Raw genomic sequence first — 20,324 nt, 5'->3', positions numbered from 1 at the left:
GAATTTCTCAGTGGGAGAGCTCAGTGACACCTGCCTAAAATGAATACATACGAGTGTGAGATAACACCTTGGTTCTGTGTCCATCTCTGGCAGATTTTCACTGTGCCTTAGCGCTTCAGAATTTTATATCTATATTCTGATGTGGGACTATTCTGTAGGACTAATGAGAGCTAGAATGAAACCTTTTAGAGGCTTAAATAGCTCTTACGCATTCAACTTCCTTAGAAAGCCTAAATTGGGTAAGAATATGAGATTTTTATCCTCTAATAAAAAGTGGAAGCCTTTGTATAAAACTTTATTCCAGAGCCTAACTGTAAGGTCTGGTTTTTTAAGCCAGTTTTACCTCTAGGTAGCCACTGGCAAACATTAGTATCCCTAGCTGTATATAAAATACACACAAAGATGTGTCAGGTTACATTCAGTCTTACCGCACCTGGTTTTATGCACAAATCAGCTGCAGTGCTGGATCAGACAACTAACTTTTTGAGGTGCATCTCCTCACTCCAGTGGTGACTTCTGAGGAAGGTGAACCCGAGGTGAACACCTGAGCTTCCATTTCTAGCTTTCATATGGGGAGGAGGAGAAACAATATGCAGCTCTTGAGAATTGAGTTAATTTTAAAAAAAATGTAATATTACTTCAGAATGCTCTGGAGCTTATAAAAGTAATCAATTTGCATATAAAATCCTTTAATGTTGATGGGAGCTCCAAGCTTGGAATGAATACGAAATACGCAGTAGTGACACTCTGGACAAAAGATCTGCAGTGCAGGAGTGTTCAAGGGGAACATTTTGTCTTAAGTAATTAATCTGCAGAAGAGATCCCCTGCTGTTGTTCTTGGTACAATGCTCTCTGTGTTTAAACATCAATCCAATTTCTGAAAAGTAAAATTTTCAAGTAATACTATTTAAAATTTTAAAATCTTTTACTGGCAATTAAAGGAATCTTAGTTGTATTACAGTATCCTAGTTCTTGGCTTGCTTTGGGAGAATACAAGTTTGCAAGAATAAAAGCTACAAATACTTGTATTTTTATAGCTAGAGCTTTGGTTTTTGTGTATGTTGGGATTGTAGTGCTGAGAGCTTCAACCCCATTTTTAACCATCTGTGACTATGTCCGTGGCTTGTCATAGTTTGCAGGATAATTTGCAGAAATTTGGACTATAACTGTTTGGACTCTGGCCTTACAGAAACAACCTATTCTCAGTGCTATATATAAAATTGTATATTGTAGAAGTAAAATTAACTGAATATTCATAACGTTCTGTTACTTTGTAGTTATTCTGCTGCTCCTGTTTCCAAATAAAACGTGAACTGTAGTCTAAATTAACAGTAAGAGGAATAACATTTTCAAAGTGTATCCTGTAGAGTTCATCATTGATTTTTAACATGTACCACTCTTCTTCGGAAAGGTTCTTGGCATTTGGGTTGTGTACTGTATTTCAGAGGTACAGTAATTGATGTAAATCACTGTGGAAATTTAGGTGCCCTTTTGGTACCAGTAATAAGGTATCAGGATGAGCCTCCTTATTTATCTATCTAAGATACACTGAAATGGCTGTTGAACTATCAGAGCTCAGCCCTAACTGACTAACATGGGATTCCAGCACCAAAATAAAAATAAATCTTTTTAGTATACATTATGGTGTGTTTAAATATCCCATAATCATTTTCTTTTTCCCTTTAGCCAAACCAACAAGTTTATCACTTCCATTGACGCCTGAGTCACCAAAGTAAGTACTAAAAAGTGCAAACATTTATAAAAGGGAGGGGGTTTCAATAGATTTTGGCTACAGCAACTCCATTTCAGCTTGTTTTTATAAATGTGCCCTGTCTTCCAGTGATCCCAAGGGTTCCCCATTTGAGAACAAGACTATTGAACAAACCTTAAGTGTGGAACTCTCTGGAACTGCAGGTGAGAAATGGGGAGTGCTGGCTCTTCCTTTAAGCATGGCTCGTGTGTGTGTTTGTTCATTTTAATATACCACATGCACGCCAAGATCTCACAGAGGTCTCCAGTAGATTAACTTCAGTGCAGTTTAGCATTGAGTTTTTATCCAGTTACCTGAGAAGGAATGTGTTTGAAAATATGGCTCCAAACCTACACAAGAGAGCATAATTTCTGGGAAAATATGAATGAAACCATTTATCTGTTATACTTCCCCATTTCCCCATAGATTTGTGTACTGCTGAGCATCATCTTTCAAAGACAAACCCCACAGCACAGTGAAATAGATGTTACAGATGGAAAAGTTATGTCATCCAGTCTGTCTCCAGGCCGGTCTAGGGCTGTACGTGACTGCATGTTTCAGTGCTTTGTCAATTCTAGATTAATATGTCACAAATAACAGCTTTCTCCTCTACCACTGACAAACTGTTCCATAGCTTAGAGGTAATTTTTTTAAATTGGTATTCATTTTATATTCTTGCTTTCTCTTTATTTCTTCCATTAGCACACTTCACACAACCTGCCTTTATCCTCCTCCTCCTTTCAGATCCCTGGCGTTTGTACCTTTTGAAGATTTGTGGATTTTTTATCATGTGCTGGTTTAGTTCATGCACCACCCATTGCACTCATTTAATTCATCTGCTCTTCTTTCTGCTAAAGTCAATTCCTTCAGATTCAGATCTGTTTTATTCTTTCCTCTGAACTCTGTTTTGCCTCTGTTTTTCTGAAGTGTCCAGAACTGAGTACAAGAGCACATGTTGAGCTCCACCTGAGCTATTGCCAAGACTGTTTTCCTTCTCAGTTGTGTAATATTGAAAAACAAGAGATGTACTTGGCATGTGTTTCTCTCAGCATAACAGTGGATTGTAAATTATGTGATCTCTAGCGTTTCGGGGGGCATTGTGAAATTTGTCTTCAGGTACCATAAATCGGCTTGGTGCCCCTAAATTCAGTGGCAGCTTTACATGAGAGCAGGCCCAAGCACTAGATTTATGTATGTACTTTGGGCTTGCACCTCCCTACAACAATCATTTCACTTTTTCAGAAAATTCTTCATTAGTTCAGCATTAAAACATGCACACTTTCCTCTGCCATGTCCTGAAAACCTGCAGTCTTAATCATTCCTCTCGTGACAAAATGCACCTTGTTTTTGCAAAACCAACACAAACACAGCAAAATTCACTGTGTGTAGCAGGATAATCCCCTTCAGTGCCAGTAGGCCTGAAACATGGAGAAGCCTCTTTTATCATTACTGGAGAGCAAACCTGCATGAGGGTGCCCATTTGTAAGCACGCTGGTAAGTCAGTGCTTAGCACTGCCAACTGAAAGGGGCAGATGAGGTGACTACAGCAGAGTGGTACAAGCAGCTGTTGAAATCATGAAGGGAGCAGTGTTCTCCCCCAGCCAGAAAGTCAGCAGCCTGCTCTTCCCATCAGCTGACTAGACAGAAACTGGGAGTCGGTCTGAGCCCTGGATTGTCCTCTAGTATTGCCTCCATAATGGCAACGGGAATGGTCTTGGTATTACCAAATTCATCCTGCTCCATCAGCTGTGCACAGAGGAGGAAACAAAACAGCTCTGTAGTTGTCTTAGACAGTAAAACCAGGAGAACTAGCACATCAAAAAATGCATCAGAAGCTGTGAAACAGCACGACTGGACGAATATATGAACAGGAACTTTGTACTGTGAAAACATGACCTTTTTTCCCTCTGGAAGTAAATAGAGTCTGGCTAGAAAGTAAACTGATGATAATCAGGAAGAATAAGAGTTGATGGAGCATGTGTGGCCAGGGAGTTGGGGCAGTGTTACCAAGCAGCATACATGATGGTGGCTCTTGGACTTCATGTTGCACTTGCTCTGGTCTTCAGAATGCATGGTGAGGAGATTTCAGGAGATTGCATTTCATCGCTTGGTAGCTGTATTATTCTCTGCCTTCACATACACATAGACTTTGTTTTTATATTCATATATGTATATAAATCTATAAAAAGGTGAGTGGTTGTGCATGTCTTACTTTTTAACTCATTTATATTGCAGTAGTGTCTTGTGTCATGAGTCTGCTTGTGCTGGAAGCAGACAAGTACGTAACAGAAACAACCTCGAGTACTGAAGAACTTACTGCATGTGTGAGTAAATCATGACAGAATTCGGACCCACGTCAGTAAAAAAAAAAAAAAACAACCAAAAAAAGGGGGGAAAAATAGTGGCAGTAGTGATTAATAATACCTTGGAGTTCTTTAGTGAGACCCTGGCAACTCCAAATTATATCCAGATAACCGCATTGCTCATTGTCCTTATATAGGGCAGCTTGCACTGTACAAGCACTATTTATTATAATTTAAATAGGAGTTGCCTTGATCTTACTGCCGAATTGAAAAGACCATTAGCAGTGCTGCTCGCACTATCGAAGCACAAAGTATTTTAATATAAATAGCAGCTCCCTTGATCTCTCTGCTGAAACAACATTGGTTCCCTCACTGATGAATTAACTATAGACTAGAAAAATAAAATAAAAGCATTTCCCACACGAGCCATCAATCTTCGTCACACGCACATTTTGGATTCATGTATCTAAAGTCAAACTGAAACTGTTCTCTTCCCAATGCTGTATCTTGTTTTACAATGGATTTGTTAGTAGTTGTGAATGTAACTTTGTCCTCCCTAAAACTGTCAAAACATTGATTTGTAAAATTACAAGGAGCAAATATTTTTTAAAGTATTTTCAAGCCACACATAATAATTCTTTGAATGCACGTTAAGTAAGTGGCCTATGATAGAGGAATAAGTCCATTGCTATCTAAAATCCCTACTCCTGCAGCTGATTTCTCGTACTATTCTAAGGAAAATGGACCAGAACATCATGATGTGGAGGGAGTCCTAGGTGATGGTAATGTAGTGGGTGAAATTTCTGTGTAAGGCAAGTCTCATTCTGAGTAAGAGGCTCGCAAGATGTCCTTCTCACTTTGCTTCCACAGCTAGCTGCATTGCCAACACCTTGCTAAGAGGCCATGGGCTTGAACCTCGCTAATGTCTTCCAGGAACATGGGACGTTTCTGTGTCACTGGAAGACCTCTTTCCTCTTTGTTGCCAGTCAGGTTGAGGGGGCACCTGCAGGCACAGGAACTAGGAGGATGACTTACCCTCTGGAAGTGACTGTGTTTTTCTTGGTGATTGAGGGCTCCTCAATGATCATAGACTTTCTGCTGAGCTTCTAAATGCCAGAAGTTAGGTGGCATGGCTCCTAAATGTTTCAAATTCATCTCTCTCTGTTCTCTCAGCGTCTTTTTAAAGCTCAACTCATCATGTAAGTGCATGAAGTGAGTTTACATGCTTAAGGCTCAATCAGTGACTGGAGGGCTATTTCCACCCTCTGATCTACAACAGGTGACTTGGTGAAAAGTCTTTCATTTGCACACAGATCCCTGTAATTTACTTGAGCATAAAACTCCTCGACGGTCTGTCTTGGGTGCAAAATTTGATTTCTCCAAAAAGACGACAGAAAAGGCTATATGAACGCCATCAGCTTGAATAATGATTTGGAATTCATGAGCATCCTTGAGGATGCTTATACCCTGCCCACCTCTAGATCTGTGTTACCTCTTAGTTGTCAGAACAAATACTTAAAATCTATCATATAAGAACTTGTTTGACCTCAGAATGATTTCCAATAAAATGAGATGTGAGATGCAGAGAGTTCTCCAGAGGGAATAAAATCTAGCAAATTATTTGATATTTTCAGACATCTGTGTTTATTCTCTGCAGCACTGACAACAGGATTAAACTGAATACTCAACAAGCATGTAGTTTTTTATAACATGATGGCTATTTAATTTTATTATATTTTCCTGGCTTCTGCAATCTTGTGCCACACAAAAGCTCTTCTGATTCTTTTACTGAATTGAGCTGTTATGTTGTGTTCAGTGTTTTAAGTGGCCTTAAATAATGTTTCCCTTGACAATCCATTTTCAAACTTGAAAGTTATAAAAGAATTCATTTTCAATGCCTCTCAAAAGCCCAGGGCATATGTAGAAGGGTTCTAGGGCTGCGTTCCCCAAAAGACACTAACTCACAGCCCCCTCAAAGCACAACAAATGTCATCAAACATTTGCATGCTAACAGTTACAGTAGAGTTTTAGAAGGATCGGTGTCTATGTAAAACAGCATTGCAAATCATCCTAAAAAGTCAAGATGTCACATTTTATGCAAAGGCACTCCCCTAACTTCTGCTTATCAACCTAGCTGAGCTAAATGAGTTACTAAGGGGTTTTTGTAGTGGAGTTTTGGAATGTATCAAAAGTAGTTTCACTCTCCCAGAGACTTTCTTGAAAGAAGTTGCTCAGCCAAGGTGGCAGAGTCGGCACACATGCAAACACCTTTTGTTGCACAGACACGGGGAGGACAGTGCCGCTTTGGCAGCAGTGCTGGCAAATTGATGTACGCTATTTTCAAGCGCAAGATCACCAAGTGAGTTCATAGTATATAGACAGAGCAAGGCAAAGTGCAAACGTACCATTTACCGAAGCCATTCAATTAAAGAAAAGTCCCTACAAAGAAAATGGTTTTATAGCATGTCATGAAAAAATACTTGCCTTTTACTTTAAAAAGAAAAAAGACTGTTTAAGGGGGATGATTGTAGAGTATGTACCACTTCTAACAGATTTGCTGTGCAGAAGTACATAAGTGTGAGTGATGTAGAGGTACTTGTTTATTATAGAGCACATTTCAATGCAGTAATCATAAATATTGCTAAGGTTGTGCTCTGTTGAAATATGACCTACATACTCTTGATTGTTTGTGTTACGTGATTTGTCTGACACCCATTACATTCTGGGTAATGGCAGCCATTTGTTGCTGTGCACAGCAGGCTCTTTTGACAAAAGAAAATAGGCAGCAATAAAAAAGCTATAGTCTGAATTACATTCTGCACAGCGCTGCACTGCTGAGAGTTTGTGCAAGTGTGTTAACAATGCTCTGAACTGCCTCTTGTCAGCCTTCAGCCCATAATGGCCATCTGTCCTTCCATAAATCTGTCAAAACCTGCTAAGTTCAAGAGAGAGCACAGAATATACCTTGTACTGTCAACGCTAAAATGTACACATTGGCGGAGAAATCGGCGCGTATGAAATAATCCAATGGTTATAGAATATTGTAACACTGGTGATGTGGGATCATGGCCCTTGGTGAAGATTACCAGGGATTAGTGTGAAGATGAGCAAGTGTGCAGCCAACTGTTTTTTGCAAAGTTCACAGTTTGGAGAATGGTTGTGGGACACACTGAAGGTGGACTCCGTAGCGGTGACATGAATTCAAAACTTCGCTCCCTCCTCCATCCCCCGATGGAGGTTTGTTCAAAACTTAAATGAACATTTTCCAACTTTTGTCTGTTGCTACTTGCCTGTGCACTTCCTGCTTCTGCTGAAAACCAGGAAAAAAGCCAAAATACCACGAGGAAGCCCTTTCTTAGGCTGTCCCCAGCACAGTTCTGCCAGCAAGAGAAGTGCCAGTAAATTTAGCTCAGTCTGTACTTTTGCGAGGGATTTTTTGGTAGGGGTTTTTTTTGCTCTCCTCTAAAGATTGTTGGACTTCTTGTCGGGCTTCTGGAAATCGTTGTGCTCTGTGTTTAGCTTGCTTCCTGCCAGGGCTAGCTTTAAAGAAGTGGAAATGGAAACAATATTTTATTTTGAATATTGGATTATCTCTGGGGTTTCTTTGCATGAAATTCTTAAATATGCATGTTCATTGTGGAGTGATTATATTTCTGCTTCATTCTTTCTTTAAAACTACATCCAAAAAATCAGTAATTGACCCCAGAGCTTCTCATGGGCTGTATAATTTCATGAGTAAAAGTGACAGTTTAAATTTTCTATCTAGAAAACAGTCTTTGCTCACTCAAATCTTTGTTGAGTCTGAGCCTGAAGTTTTAATCTGGAAATTATTACTGCAGAATTTTGAAGAGGACTGTTCTCTTCATTTTACCAAAAATTAATTTGGCGGTCAAAAATATTTGTTAGCGAGGAGGTGAATAAAGTGTGAAATACATACTGCTGCCTCAAGTGAATTTTCAGGAAGGAAGAAAAAATTGAGGACTCAAATTAAAGGAAATAGTTTTATAGTGATGACTTTGCAGAAAACTTTTTCACTATTAAATTCAAATTTGAGGTAACTAGAGTTGTAGGTGTCATTATCTTTGCCTCAGTTTCCTTGACTTTTGTGCCGTTAGGCAAAGGCTTCACATAGCCACGGGTAGCTCATAACCATTTTTTCCAAACGTTCAGACAAAATCAAGCTTCTCTCTCACATCAAGTATTCATGCCTTGGTACTCCTATCTTCTTTTTTTCTGGAACAAATTCATTGCAGCTAATGCAATGGGACTCCCAGTCTCCATTTATGCTCCTTAGGGAGCACTATGCATTGATGGACGCTTTTCCTTCTTTACAGCAAAACACTATAAAACATGTTCCATTTGCATTGATCTGCTGAGCTGTGTTGCATGGTTAAAAATACAAAACAAAACTCTAGCCATGCTTGAAATACACATTTCCTGTAAGTGTGTCTGCCCTTTCTTTTCACTCTTGCTAAGGAAGTAATGGAAAGGTCTGCTTGTGCTAGAAGAAGAGATAGTCTGGATTATCTAGGAGAACTGCCTAATCTCTGTCTAATTTGTTTAATTTTAAGCATATATACTTCTAAATTACATTAGAGTCACTTGGATGGAAGCAAATTTTTCAAACATAACATACTAAGTACCCTCCTGTAGAGTAATTATTTCCTGAACAGCGGCTGCAGTTTGCTGTTAACTCTGCCCTGGTGTCCTGGATTATCCTTTTGTAAAGTCTGAAAAAATCCTATCATTTCTACAGAAAATATTGAGCGTTATATTCTACCCTTATAAAAATAATTGGAAGATGCTGCTTCGGTTGCCAGGTTTTACTGGAATGGGCTGTAGTCCTTCCTGCAATTTTGTCTCACCATAGTGATATAATCTGTTACAGTTATGTGAACAATCCTGGTAGTTAGTGGTATCTTTAGTCTTTAAATACTTATCTGTTTCATTTTGACTCCCTGCTTCATGACTCTCACTAATATTTAGTTCTAAATGCAATGGTTCATTACAGTTGCGGTTGTCCTGTAGTTCACTTGGGTTTCAGCTGCAGAACCACATTTCAGGAAAAATGTATTAGTTATGCTTACAAGAATGTATTATACATACATTAGCAATGGTTTACTAAGTTAATGAACTGTGGAGACAAAGAGTCATTGCAGTTAAGTTGTAGACTTGCTGTACTTCCTTGCATTCAAGTTCTGCGTCCCACCGAGGTTCCTTTTGTAGGACTCATTTATTTTTCTCGGGCTTGCTTTTATTCAGGTTTTTGTCTGCTAATTTCTTTAGGTTTTTGACTTTTGTTATATCAAAATCTGTTTGATTTTTAACAAAAAAGTCTTTTGGTTTTTATCTCTTGATCTTTTCTATCAAAATCTACAGAGAGAGAGGCAGATGTCATGGAGGAAGGGGAGGGGTAGAAATGATGCTGAAGATTAATGGTGATGCATTAATACTGTTTCTATTGTTGTTACCAGACCTTTGGTGTCTCACACTCTAAATACTCTTTTTCCCACTATTAGCAGTGTTAAATTAAAGTGACATAGAATGCGTGTTGCTTTGTATCTGCTTTAAAGAAGCATGTGAGCCGCCTTTATAAACATTGTATGTGTGCTTAAAAATATTCTGTTCCCCTTTTTTTCCCCTTAGGCCTAACTCCACCTACAACCCCTCCTCATAAAGCCAACCAGGATAATCCTTTCAGGACTTCACCTAAGCCGAAGTCATCATGCAAGACTGTTGTACCACCTTCAAAAAAGCCCCGCTATAGTGAGTCTTCAGGTTCTCAAGGAAATAACCCAATCAAGAAGGGTCCAGAACAGTCTGAGCTGTATGCACAGCTTAGCAAGACTACAGTACTGTCCAGTGGACATGAGGAGAGAAAGACAAAACGGCCCAGTTTGCGGCTGTTTGGTGACCATGACTACTGTCAATCTGTGAATTCAAAATCGGAAATACACATTAAAATATCCCAGGAACTTCAGGACTCCAGCCAACTAGAATTTAAGGATTCTTCACCTGGGTGGCAGTGTCAGATTTGTTCTTCTTTAGAACAAGACCAGTATTTCAAGAAAGAGACTTTACAGACAAGTAAGCAGGGATCCCACAGTAATAACAGAAAACAGCTCCAAGACCAGGAAATTCGGGCTGAACTGAATAAGCATTTTGGTCACCCCAGCCAAGCTGTTTTTGATGAAGAAGCAGATAAGACCAGAGAACTAAGGGACAGTGATTATAGTAATGAACAATTCTCCAAACTACCTATGTTTATAAATTCAGGACTAGCAATGGATGGTCTCTTTGATGACAGTGAAGATGAAAGTGATAAACTATGCTACCCTTGGGATGGGACACAAGCCTATTCATTATTTGATATATCGCCTTCTTGCTCTTCTTTTAACTCTCCATGCAGAGATTCAGTGTCTCCACCCAAATCCTTATTTTCTCAAAGATCCCAAAGGACACGCTCTAGATCAAGGTCCTTTCCTCAACGCAGGTCTTGTTCCCGTTCTCCATATTCCCGATCGAGATCAAGGTCGCCCTGTAGTAGATCCTCTTCAAGGTACGGTACAGCAAATTCATGTATCATCATCATAGTTAATAAGAAGGAGAACAACAAGACCATAAAGGAACTTAAAGGAAAGAAAGAAAAAAACCCAAGAAATAACTCAATCCAGTGCAACTCATTCTGTTGCTCCTGAGCTGATTAACTCTGAAGGTTACAGGGTTGCTACAGAAACACTTGTGCCATTATCCTTTAAATTTGCCAAGTTTACACTTTCTGAGTGGAGACAGTCAGGTCAGCAGCAGAGCAATTGGTGAGAGATGTACACAACTAACCTTTCCCATTATCCGCGAGCTGCCTGGTGCCAATCTAGCTGCAGTCCCTATCAGATGAAGTTGACAGTGGCTGACTCTCTGCTCTGTGTTAGCCTCAATAAGGAACATTACAGAAGGGCGGGGGGGGCGGGCAGAAATCACTTGAGGCCCCTTAGTTGACTAGGAGATCTCAAACTGTCACTGGAAAATCTCACTGGTAGCTTAGAAGAAATTGTAAGTTCGGTGAAGAGGTAGAAAATGGTGTCAATAGATTCAAACTGAATGACAGAGGTGAATGTGTTTCTTCCTGCAGATCTTGTTGCTATTATGAGTCCAGCCACTGTAGACACCGAGCATACAGAAGTTCTCCCTTGCGTGCAAGATCGCGATCCAGATCACCGTACAGTCGCAGACCCAGGTACTGCGTTTTGCCTGCATTTGGTTTGCTTTGCAGCTGGTTTTCAAGAGATAATGAAGCATTCCAGAAATTGTATTACTAATTTTACATTCACAAATGCAGGTGCTTGATTTAATGACTAAGTTATGTTTCCTAGATATGACAGCTATGAGGAATATCAGCATGAAAGGCTGAAGAGGGAAGAATACCGCAAAGAGTATGAAAAACGGGAATCTGAAAGGGCCAAACAAAGGGAGAGACAGAGGCAGAAAGCAATTGTAAGCACTCTGAAGATAACTTTCATTTTGAAATAGATTTCTGTTTCTTTTCATAGATTTCTAAAGCTAGAACTCAGACTTTATTTTCTTTCTTTTTCATAAAAGAAAAAACAAAATATAAAAATCTGCTTACGTGTATTTCTTAGTATTTCAGGTCTTAGGCAAATATGTGTTTTCATAATAATTTGTATTCGGATGTCACAATACTTATTTTTTCAGGTTCTATAAATTTCAACTCTCCAAGTTTTTCACACTCAACAGATGCAAAGGGCTTACTAGAAAAAGGTTTCATCCCAGAAAACAGACAATTAAAAGTGAACCAGTCTATTTCTGATACAGATCTATCAGTTAACCTGCATTTTATACCATATATCACCTACCAGAGTGCCAGTAATCAATGACTATTTTCTGTATTTCTGGATTTTTACGTAAGCAATATAAGGAGTCAGCTTACAAACCGATCACTGGACTTCCACGGTAGCTGTAATTGTCTGTATTGAGGGTGCAGATAACAGAATAAAAAACTGGGATCCAAAAACATGAGTTTAAATCTTTTTTTCTCTGTCTAAGACTCGGTTAATTTTTAAGTTATTTTTAGCAAAATAAATAGCCTGAAGACACGATGCAATTTAAAAATGTCACTTAATGCTGGCCCTTTCATAATGAATATATATTATTTAATTATTTTGTTCATCAATGTTCTGTGTGAAACAACTGAAATACCTGAGGCGAAGGAAATACCCACGTGGGGATGAGCAATCTCTTGGCTGTTGTAGCAGTAGGACAGAAGAATGGATGTTAAATGGACAGGTGGCTTTTGCCCCTTTTTAATTCCCCGTTGGCAACTGCGTGATGGTTTTGATAAATTAAATTGGGAGCTGCAGTAAATCTGGACTCCTCTTGTAGTTGCTAAGCCCATTTGGTGGCTTACCTTAACATTTTCCGCTTGGTTTTCTGGGTCCTGCTCTTTCTATTCAGTTGTACCTTCACTGCTGTTCTGGCTGTGCTCTGGCTCTTGCATGAACAGGTGCAGACTGGGATACTTCATGTTCTTTTCCAGATTTTCCCTTAGTGCTCTGTCCAGGCCTCACCAAAATGAACAGTTCTTTTTTCCACTGCCTTTAGTGGACTTTGTAGTAAAAGGTGATTTGTCACACACTCGGCAGCATTTCTCCTAATACTTACACCTACAGAGTGTGTAGAGATTGACAGAGGCTGGTGTAGTCTACAGGAACGAGAAGTTCTGGGAGGGAATAGACCTCTTTATTTTCTGATTTTTGTCTATGCTACTGTTGTTCTTAGTGAGCTTCATCAAATCATTTCACTTTTGTCTGCTTCAGGTGCCCTATCTACAAAGTGTGGGTGATAGGTGTATTTTGTAAAGCATGAGATTTAGAGCTGTAACATGCTCTGCTGTGCTGGTCTGAAACTCAATGCAGGCAATGGAATGATTGTGCTTGGCTTCAGACAGGGCTATACAACTTAACAATTTAAGTCAATTGTTGCAGTTAGTTTTAAAATAGCTGGCTTCCATCTGCTTAGAGATGAACACTACCTTACAGCAATCATAACTTACAGTGGCTGTTCTCTCTTAGATCTAACACAAAGTAGAGATTCAAGTAGACCTCTGTCATGGGTGTATCTTGCTACTTCTCAATTATTGTATCTTACCAGTATAAATAAACATGAATCCTGCAGAGGAGGTAGAAAATTTGATTTAGTTTAAAACAAACAAATAATTGGCAAGTAGCTAATCAAGAGAAAAGGAAAAAGGAAAGAAAAGAAACTTTAAAAGCTCCAGATATGCTGCATCATAACTTCCTGTGTTAAAAATTTTAAACGTTTCAAAACCAAGGTTGAATTTATTTTCTTTCTAAAGTGAGCATTGTCATGATGATTAACTTCATTAATGAAATTATTTATTAATAAACATAAATAAATCAAAACTAAAAAATAAATATCAATAAACAGAACATGGCAAAAGCTTAAAATTCAGTCACCTGTGTAAGAGTTGCAGGAGATATAGATGAAATCCTATTCACTCCTTTATCCAAAGTCTATCAGCACTCTTACTTTAAAAATCTGTATTCAATCATGCCAGTTTATTCCCTGTGCAAGTAAGTAGGGGTTAGGGGACAGCAGAGAAAGGGAAGCCCTGATCCCATGAAGTCAGTGATAAAATCTGTATTAGTTCTAGCATTCTCTGCTCCTTTTTTTACTCCTTTTGGCTTATGGGTCTCTTCTGTGTTACTCTCTTCTTTCTCAAGGGACTCAACTCCACCCATTTATGGTTCAGCCACAAGAATGTACTCTCTCCTTCTTTGAACTCTTTCTACAGTCCCGTAAATTTAGATTTCTTTCCTCTCTGCATTGAGGAATTTTTTATTTCTAGCCCATTCTCATGCTGCCAGAATTGATTCATGGCCACATACCATCAGACACTCTTAAAAGAATGGCCCGAAGACTGGGCAGTACTAATGCCTCAGGTGTTACACAGGGCAGGTGGCTTTTCTTCATGAGAAGCACCATGCTATGATCTCAGGAGTTAGTTGTAGAAAGGGTGTGCAGTAGAAAGGGAACAGAAGTTATGACTGAGCTAAAAGCCATCAGGTATTATTGGTTCAATGTCTAGAATTAGTTTCCATGTGGCAAGAGTGGGAAACCTAGGAAAAAGAAATGAGAAAAAAATTCACATATTTTAGTCTGTCAAAACCATATGTGAAGCAATGCCCTCTGATTGTGCAGGCAGCTTGTATTTTGGCAGACGTGAAGGCATATTGGCAGAATGCTGAGGGGGCTTGTTTTAGAAGCATGTGGTGGAGGCGTGTTTAAACGGCTGCCCCTTCAGTCTTGCACACAACATCTCTGCTGCAGTAGCTTCACATCAGCTAGAAGCCTGGGCTAGCGTTTTCCTGTATGGATTCCCGAATAGCTATCTAGACTTACAGCTATATACAGGTGGCTTGGCTTTAAAAGGTACTGTGATACTCTTCTCCTCTTCCTTTTCTTCTTTTCCCCTCTCCAGTTACTGGAGATTCAGTACCTTTTTTGTGGATTGGGGTCTTAATTATGAGCAGTCATGCTTGAAAAATACGGGCTGAGCCCACAAGATATTTTCCAGTTAGAGAGTAAGAAAAACATTTTTGTCATTCACTTATTCATTCCTTTATTTATTTATACTTTTGATTGTGATGCCTTTGCTAACAGAGCAAATGTTAGCATAGTTTAATTTGATCTTGACTTGATTTATTTCACTGGGTCCCCATTTTGTTTTAGCATGGGTCCTCATTGAACATAAGGATGGTCTGCCGCCAAGACTTACTTAACTTTATACTGTTAACCAGATCATGCTGGAGACACATTCGTCGTGAAACTTGAGGAGCAACTGCAGGACAGGACAGTCTGCTTAGGGCTTTGTAGAACCTGGGATACAACCCCTAACCAAAGCAGAGCACAGTGATTTGCCAAGAAGACTGAGGACCCTTTTTTTATTCTGATACGCCCCAGGAAATTTCTGAGTTATGCAGGCTTTTACTCCAGCAGGTCATTAGACCATGCGACAAATACTTTCCAAGGCATGACGTCAGAAGTACAGTTAGCACATTTCAGTTCTGGAGGCACTAGTTCATGGTTCCCCATTGACATGGTGCACCAGGGCTGGGAGGTTAAACTGTCTGCTGAGCAGCCTGGTGTGCTGGATGTCTGCTCCTCTGCCACTATGGCCACGATACTGACTTATGGTCACATCCTCCCTGCAGCTCATTTACTGTGTGCGCTGGCTGCTGCCAGGGGGTATAACAAAATCAGCTTTTATACCTGAGTAGAAAATTACTATTAACATTACTACTTTTCATTTCTAAGTGCTGACAGCCTCCATGAGACAAGTATCAAGAGTCCCTGTCCCAGAGAGCTTATAGACGTAAGAAGATAAATGCGCTGTGAGGCCACTGCAGCGGAAAGAAACACATGGTTTCAAAGAAAATAAATTGCTCTACAACAGGAAGGCAGGAGAAAGGTGGTTTCATAAATGAATGCTTGGCTTCTCTAAGGTCTAAAACCAGAGTCAGCCTATAATGGAGTGCATTTCCACTAATGAAGGATCCAATGTACATTGTATATTTAGTTTGGACTTTTTTGTCATTGCTCATCTTGATGGCCTTGATCCCAGGCACTCTAACTTTGCTGTATGAGTTGCTGAAAATGTATCAAATGGATTACCTAAATCTTGAGGTTTACTGGTCCATCATTATTTTTCTAGCAGTCACCATGGAGTGTGGCTGAACTGTTTCAGTCCTCAGTTAGCCACACAGCAGCACTTGACAATTTTATGCAATGTTCTTTCTTTTTTTTCCAGTTTTCATGATTCTTTTGCCATTCATACTCGCCCACATGTCATAATTCTTCTTCTTTAATACAGAATCTAAAGAAATTTTTTCTCATTATTATTACATCAGAATCTTAAGCTTTAATGGCTTTTTCCATCTGTAGCATTTCTGTTTTTTAAACTCTGTCCAACCATTCCCATTGCACTTTCAAAATGGTGTTTGGCATCCAGTTCTAAGGATAAAAGTCTTCATGGCTTTCTACTGGAAGAAGAGAGAAGTCCCTCGGCATGGAAGGCAACACAGGCACGGGGCTTGCATCCAGCCAGCTGCCTGTGCTGGAGGAAGCAGCAGAGCCTTTGACAAGCCCATGGCAGACCCCAGCTTTAAAATGCCCCTGGATTTCATCTCTCAGCTTCACATAGAGCATTACCTGGCGCTTGGAGAAGTAGCTATGCACCACAGATGAGCAGACAAAAAGGAGTAGGGAAAACGGGGACAGCAGCACTATGCGGTGTTATCTCTGGAGTGGCTGCCTTGAGTTCCCACAGACCCTGCTTAGCACCACCACGGGCAGGCAAAGCAAGCGTTGGGTGAAGAAGCCTAGTACAAAAAAACATGCGAAAACTAAGACATCTAATGTTCTGCGCTTTAGTTCCTTGTGAAAGAAAAGATTAAGAATGAGGAAGGGAAAACAAAGTTCTGGAGGAAGCCTTTGCAAGACAAAAGGATTCTTAGCATCAGTGAATGTTTTGTAGGATGAGTGGTCCCATTATTGACCCTTAGATGTGTAAGGTATATCCTCGTCCAGTTTTCTCAAGTTTTGGCATTCTAATGCTTTAGTATTTTCATTTGGGACTTGAAATACTGCTTTTCAGCCTGGGATTTTCTGCCACATCTGCCTCTTCAAATGTTTTTACTGCAAGGAAGAAAGAGCAAGATTATGAGGAAGGACCTTTAGATAAACCAAAAGAAGACAGACATGTTGGACCTGAGGGAGTTGGCTGGACTCTTCTTTCTTCCTTTTTTTACCTGGCAAAGCAATGAACTACACTTAAAGCTTATGATGCAAAATAAATCACCTGCACTTTTGGGAGAGAAATATGAACACTCTCCTGCAGAGTTTCCTGCATGTTCCCTCTGCCCATGTTAAATTGAAAACAAAAGCTTTTCTCTGCCGTTCTCTAGGTTTCCAAGTCATATATCATGTCCTCTAACAAGTGCAATAAAAAGCATACTTAATATGCACATATGGACTTATGCATGCAACTTATTATAAAATAAAGGTCTTTAACATTTAGAGGTATGTTGTAATCTTGTTAGGCTTGTATAGCTCTTATTATTAATGGGAATAAAAGGCAGGTGTCTCTGTGAATACAAATACATTCTTCATAGTTGCTTTAAATAAACCAAAGTTAACCAAGGCAAAGACAATGCTGTATGAATTCTGTGCTCTCCAGTATCGTGTACCATCATGGCACTCTGCTTAAAAAAAATACTTGAACACATCTCCTCATGTGTGCACACTGGAGGACATATGGTGCATTTCAGCTTTAAATTTGAATTTCCTTAATTTTGCAGGTTTAACTTATTCCCTTAATGATAGTTTAACAGGCTTTTTTTTTAATTGTTCAGTTTTGTTTTATTACAGTTGTCTTAAAGGGATATTAGAGATATAAAGGTTATTAGAGGGATAGAAGAAAGAAAAATTGTGCAGGCATGCACACAGACTTATGGAAGAGAGTGCAATAGTTATTTCCATCACACTGTAATATAACAATATCCATGTCAGTGAGTGAAACATTATGTTTTTTCAGTCGAGATGTATTATCTCAGCTGAAGTATATTAGACAGTCTGCTATGTTATGTTCTGCTCCATCTGGTCAGTCATTTAGGTTCAATAGCAAGTATCAATGGAATTGTTTCTTATCAAGTGTTTCAGTGCGGTTAAATCCTTGATTTGGTAAAACAGTCTGAAAAAGTAATTACTGTGCATATGCAGCCTTTCCTGGTTTTGAAGTTTATGGCACCCAACCATACTGAAAGTAAGCAGAATTAGAATGGGGAAAATGGAAGAAATGCACCTTTCTGTGGCTTGCTCTCTACAGCCCCTCATTCGCAGAAGCCCTACCCAAACTCCTCTGTCAGGAGGGTCAGGGCTCTGGACTGGGACACAGTAGAGACAGAGATAAAAAGCAGCTGCTATCTGTAAAGTACCCCTCTTCTCTAAATTTATGGCCACCCATGAGCACACTTGTCCTTCTTTTAGCCATGCTAGCTTTTCCGACCTGCACTGCTATGGCAGAGAACAAGGACAGCTTTTGGAGCATGCGCTTTGGAAGGCCTAACATTTAAAAATGAAAGTGTCTGTCCCAGCAGGGTTATAGAGGACTACCAAGGCAGTCACCTTGGTTCCTTATATAATTAAAAGAGGCAGTAGTTTCAAGCATCTAAATGAGATACATACCTGATCCCATTGATTAAGGAGAGCATATACATACTTTGGTAGAGCAACCAGGGACTCCGCTGGGCTGACTGGGGAGCTTATAAAGGACCCAGGTGGTTCCAATGGTCACTTCTTGTGGCATACCTTAGTGGGTAGGGTGTTTGGTAGGAGTGTTTGATTCTTGGATGTCTGTTTTCTGGAGCTTTGAAGTCACTTTCATTTCTCAGGAGCTAAGATTAACTGGGTCTGAGCCCCTGAGATTTGTGAGGCCAGGAAAAGAGTCAGCGAAAATAGTTGACTGAGTGTGCTAGTGAGAAGGAGTTTCTGTTAGAAGGCAGATATATTGGTTTCAGCTTCCTGCTGCAGGAATTTTTTATTTATTTTGCATTAAACGGTTCCTGGGACCAGAGTGCTCTCCTGGGAACAGGGAGCCAAGATTTTGGGCCCCCATAGCTAAGAGTTCTGATGGTCCCTTTCTCTCAAATGAGTGCTCAAACAAGTAAAGAAGAGGCATCAGGATCATTTCTGTTTCTACATGTGTTTTGGTCTGATCTCAATCCCGTTGTCCGTGGTCCAAGAATGACTAGTGCCTTATGCCTCTGTGGGGACTCATGGAAAAGAAAAAATTTCATGCTATATCTGAATTGTAACACTGCAAGCTACCTGTCTCTTTAGGCTAGGATGTTTCTGAGCAGGAATGCAAGGCTATATTTAGGTCCCTAGAGCCTTTTGCATTGCACACTTGAGGTGCCATTAGCCTTTAGGCACCTCCAGGTTGCGATAGTCATGAATTCTCAGCAGTCAGTATAGCTCCTTCGGCATTCGGCACCTAAATTCTGTGCAAGTCTCAGGTGCCAAAGCTGATGGTTTAAACTGACATTGCTCCACTGACTGACAGAGTTACACCAGCTGAGAATGTGGTGTTGGTGGTTCGATTTATGGGACAAATGTGCGAGTGTGTAAGCAATGAGCAGGAGGGCCAGTAGTGCCAGGGTTCTTCAGGCCAGAGGCAATCTGAGACAGGAAGGCTGAGCACCCAAGCCGTGTGTAGCTGGTGCTTCTTTGCCCTGATTACCTTAAGGTCAGTGTTTTGAAAATATCTTTTTGCCTTTTGCTTTGCTTGCAGCTCACTAAATGTCTCTACTCTCAGTAAAGTGTTCATTCAAAAATTCATAAAGTGACTCTCACAGGGTTTCCTAGTCCTTCTGTCATTCTGCTGAGCATTTCCTCTCAGGAAGGAAGGATATGACCATGACTCTATTGTTTTAAAAGTATCTTTGATGCTTTGCTCCAAGTGTCAAAGGAATATGCAAATGACACCCTAGCCTGTAAAAATCAAGGACTTCAGTCAGGTTTTTTTTCTGAAGAAACCAAAAGGTAATGGTGACTACACGATATATTTTATTGTCCTGCCTTCCCCCCAGAAATACTCATTTTAATAAAAGTCGTCTTCTGGATGCCTAACAGTTTTCCCTCTATTTTAAGGTATGGATTATGGTGGAACAGCTGATTGCAGGATGAATCAGCTATTGAGTCATCTGAGTTTATAATGTTATGTTTGTAATACATTCTGTTCTGTCTATGGTACATTTATGCAATTATTGTGTTACTTTATACTACTCCACAACTAAGATGGATCTTGCCCAGTATTGTTAGATGGCAAGAGAAAGGGAGCTCCTGGTTTGGAAGAGTTTACAGTCTTGGAGGGCAAGTGGCAGAAAGGGTGGAAAGAAAGAAGGTGCAGTAGGATACAAAGGGAGCTGTCTGTCATTGTATAGCAAAACAGTGACGGCAAGCAGTGAAACCCTCCAGGAGCACACCACCTGATAAATGTAGTGTCATTTAAATACCTTAGATGCTTTCCAGGAGAGAACTATTTCACTTACTAGAAAGATGCAGTAGGTCTTCCACAAGAGGCTATCACTATAATTACACATCCTCTGCACATCCATGTGTGTGTATTTGCATGCATGTATGTATGGGCTCATCTCTATTACACATTTGTTAAAAAT

At 39.8% G+C, this 20,324-nt stretch overlaps 1 protein-coding gene across 2 annotated transcripts in view; it reads left to right on the top strand.

Annotated features, from left to right (window-relative positions):
• PPARGC1A (PPARG coactivator 1 alpha) overlaps positions 1-20,324 on the top strand; it is a 374,024-nt gene that overhangs the window by 346,931 nt on the left and 6,769 nt on the right. For both annotated transcript variants that reach the window (XM_075023868.1, XM_075023878.1), the window contains exons 6-10: positions 1,687-1,732; positions 1,841-1,914; positions 9,700-10,612; positions 11,183-11,287; positions 11,424-11,544. In XM_075023868.1, the coding sequence (XP_074879969.1) occupies positions 1,687-1,732; positions 1,841-1,914; positions 9,700-10,612; positions 11,183-11,287; positions 11,424-11,544 (1,259 nt within the window). The remainder of the gene's footprint in view (positions 1-1,686; positions 1,733-1,840; positions 1,915-9,699; positions 10,613-11,182; positions 11,288-11,423; positions 11,545-20,324) is intronic.

The sequence above is a fragment of the Buteo buteo genome, chromosome 1 (genome assembly GCF_964188355.1).
Source record: "Buteo buteo chromosome 1, bButBut1.hap1.1, whole genome shotgun sequence".
In the NCBI taxonomy this organism is placed as follows: Eukaryota; Metazoa; Chordata; class Aves; order Accipitriformes; family Accipitridae; genus Buteo; species Buteo buteo.
Note: the sequence above shows the minus strand (reverse complement) of the source record. Positions and strands in the feature narration are given on the sequence as shown.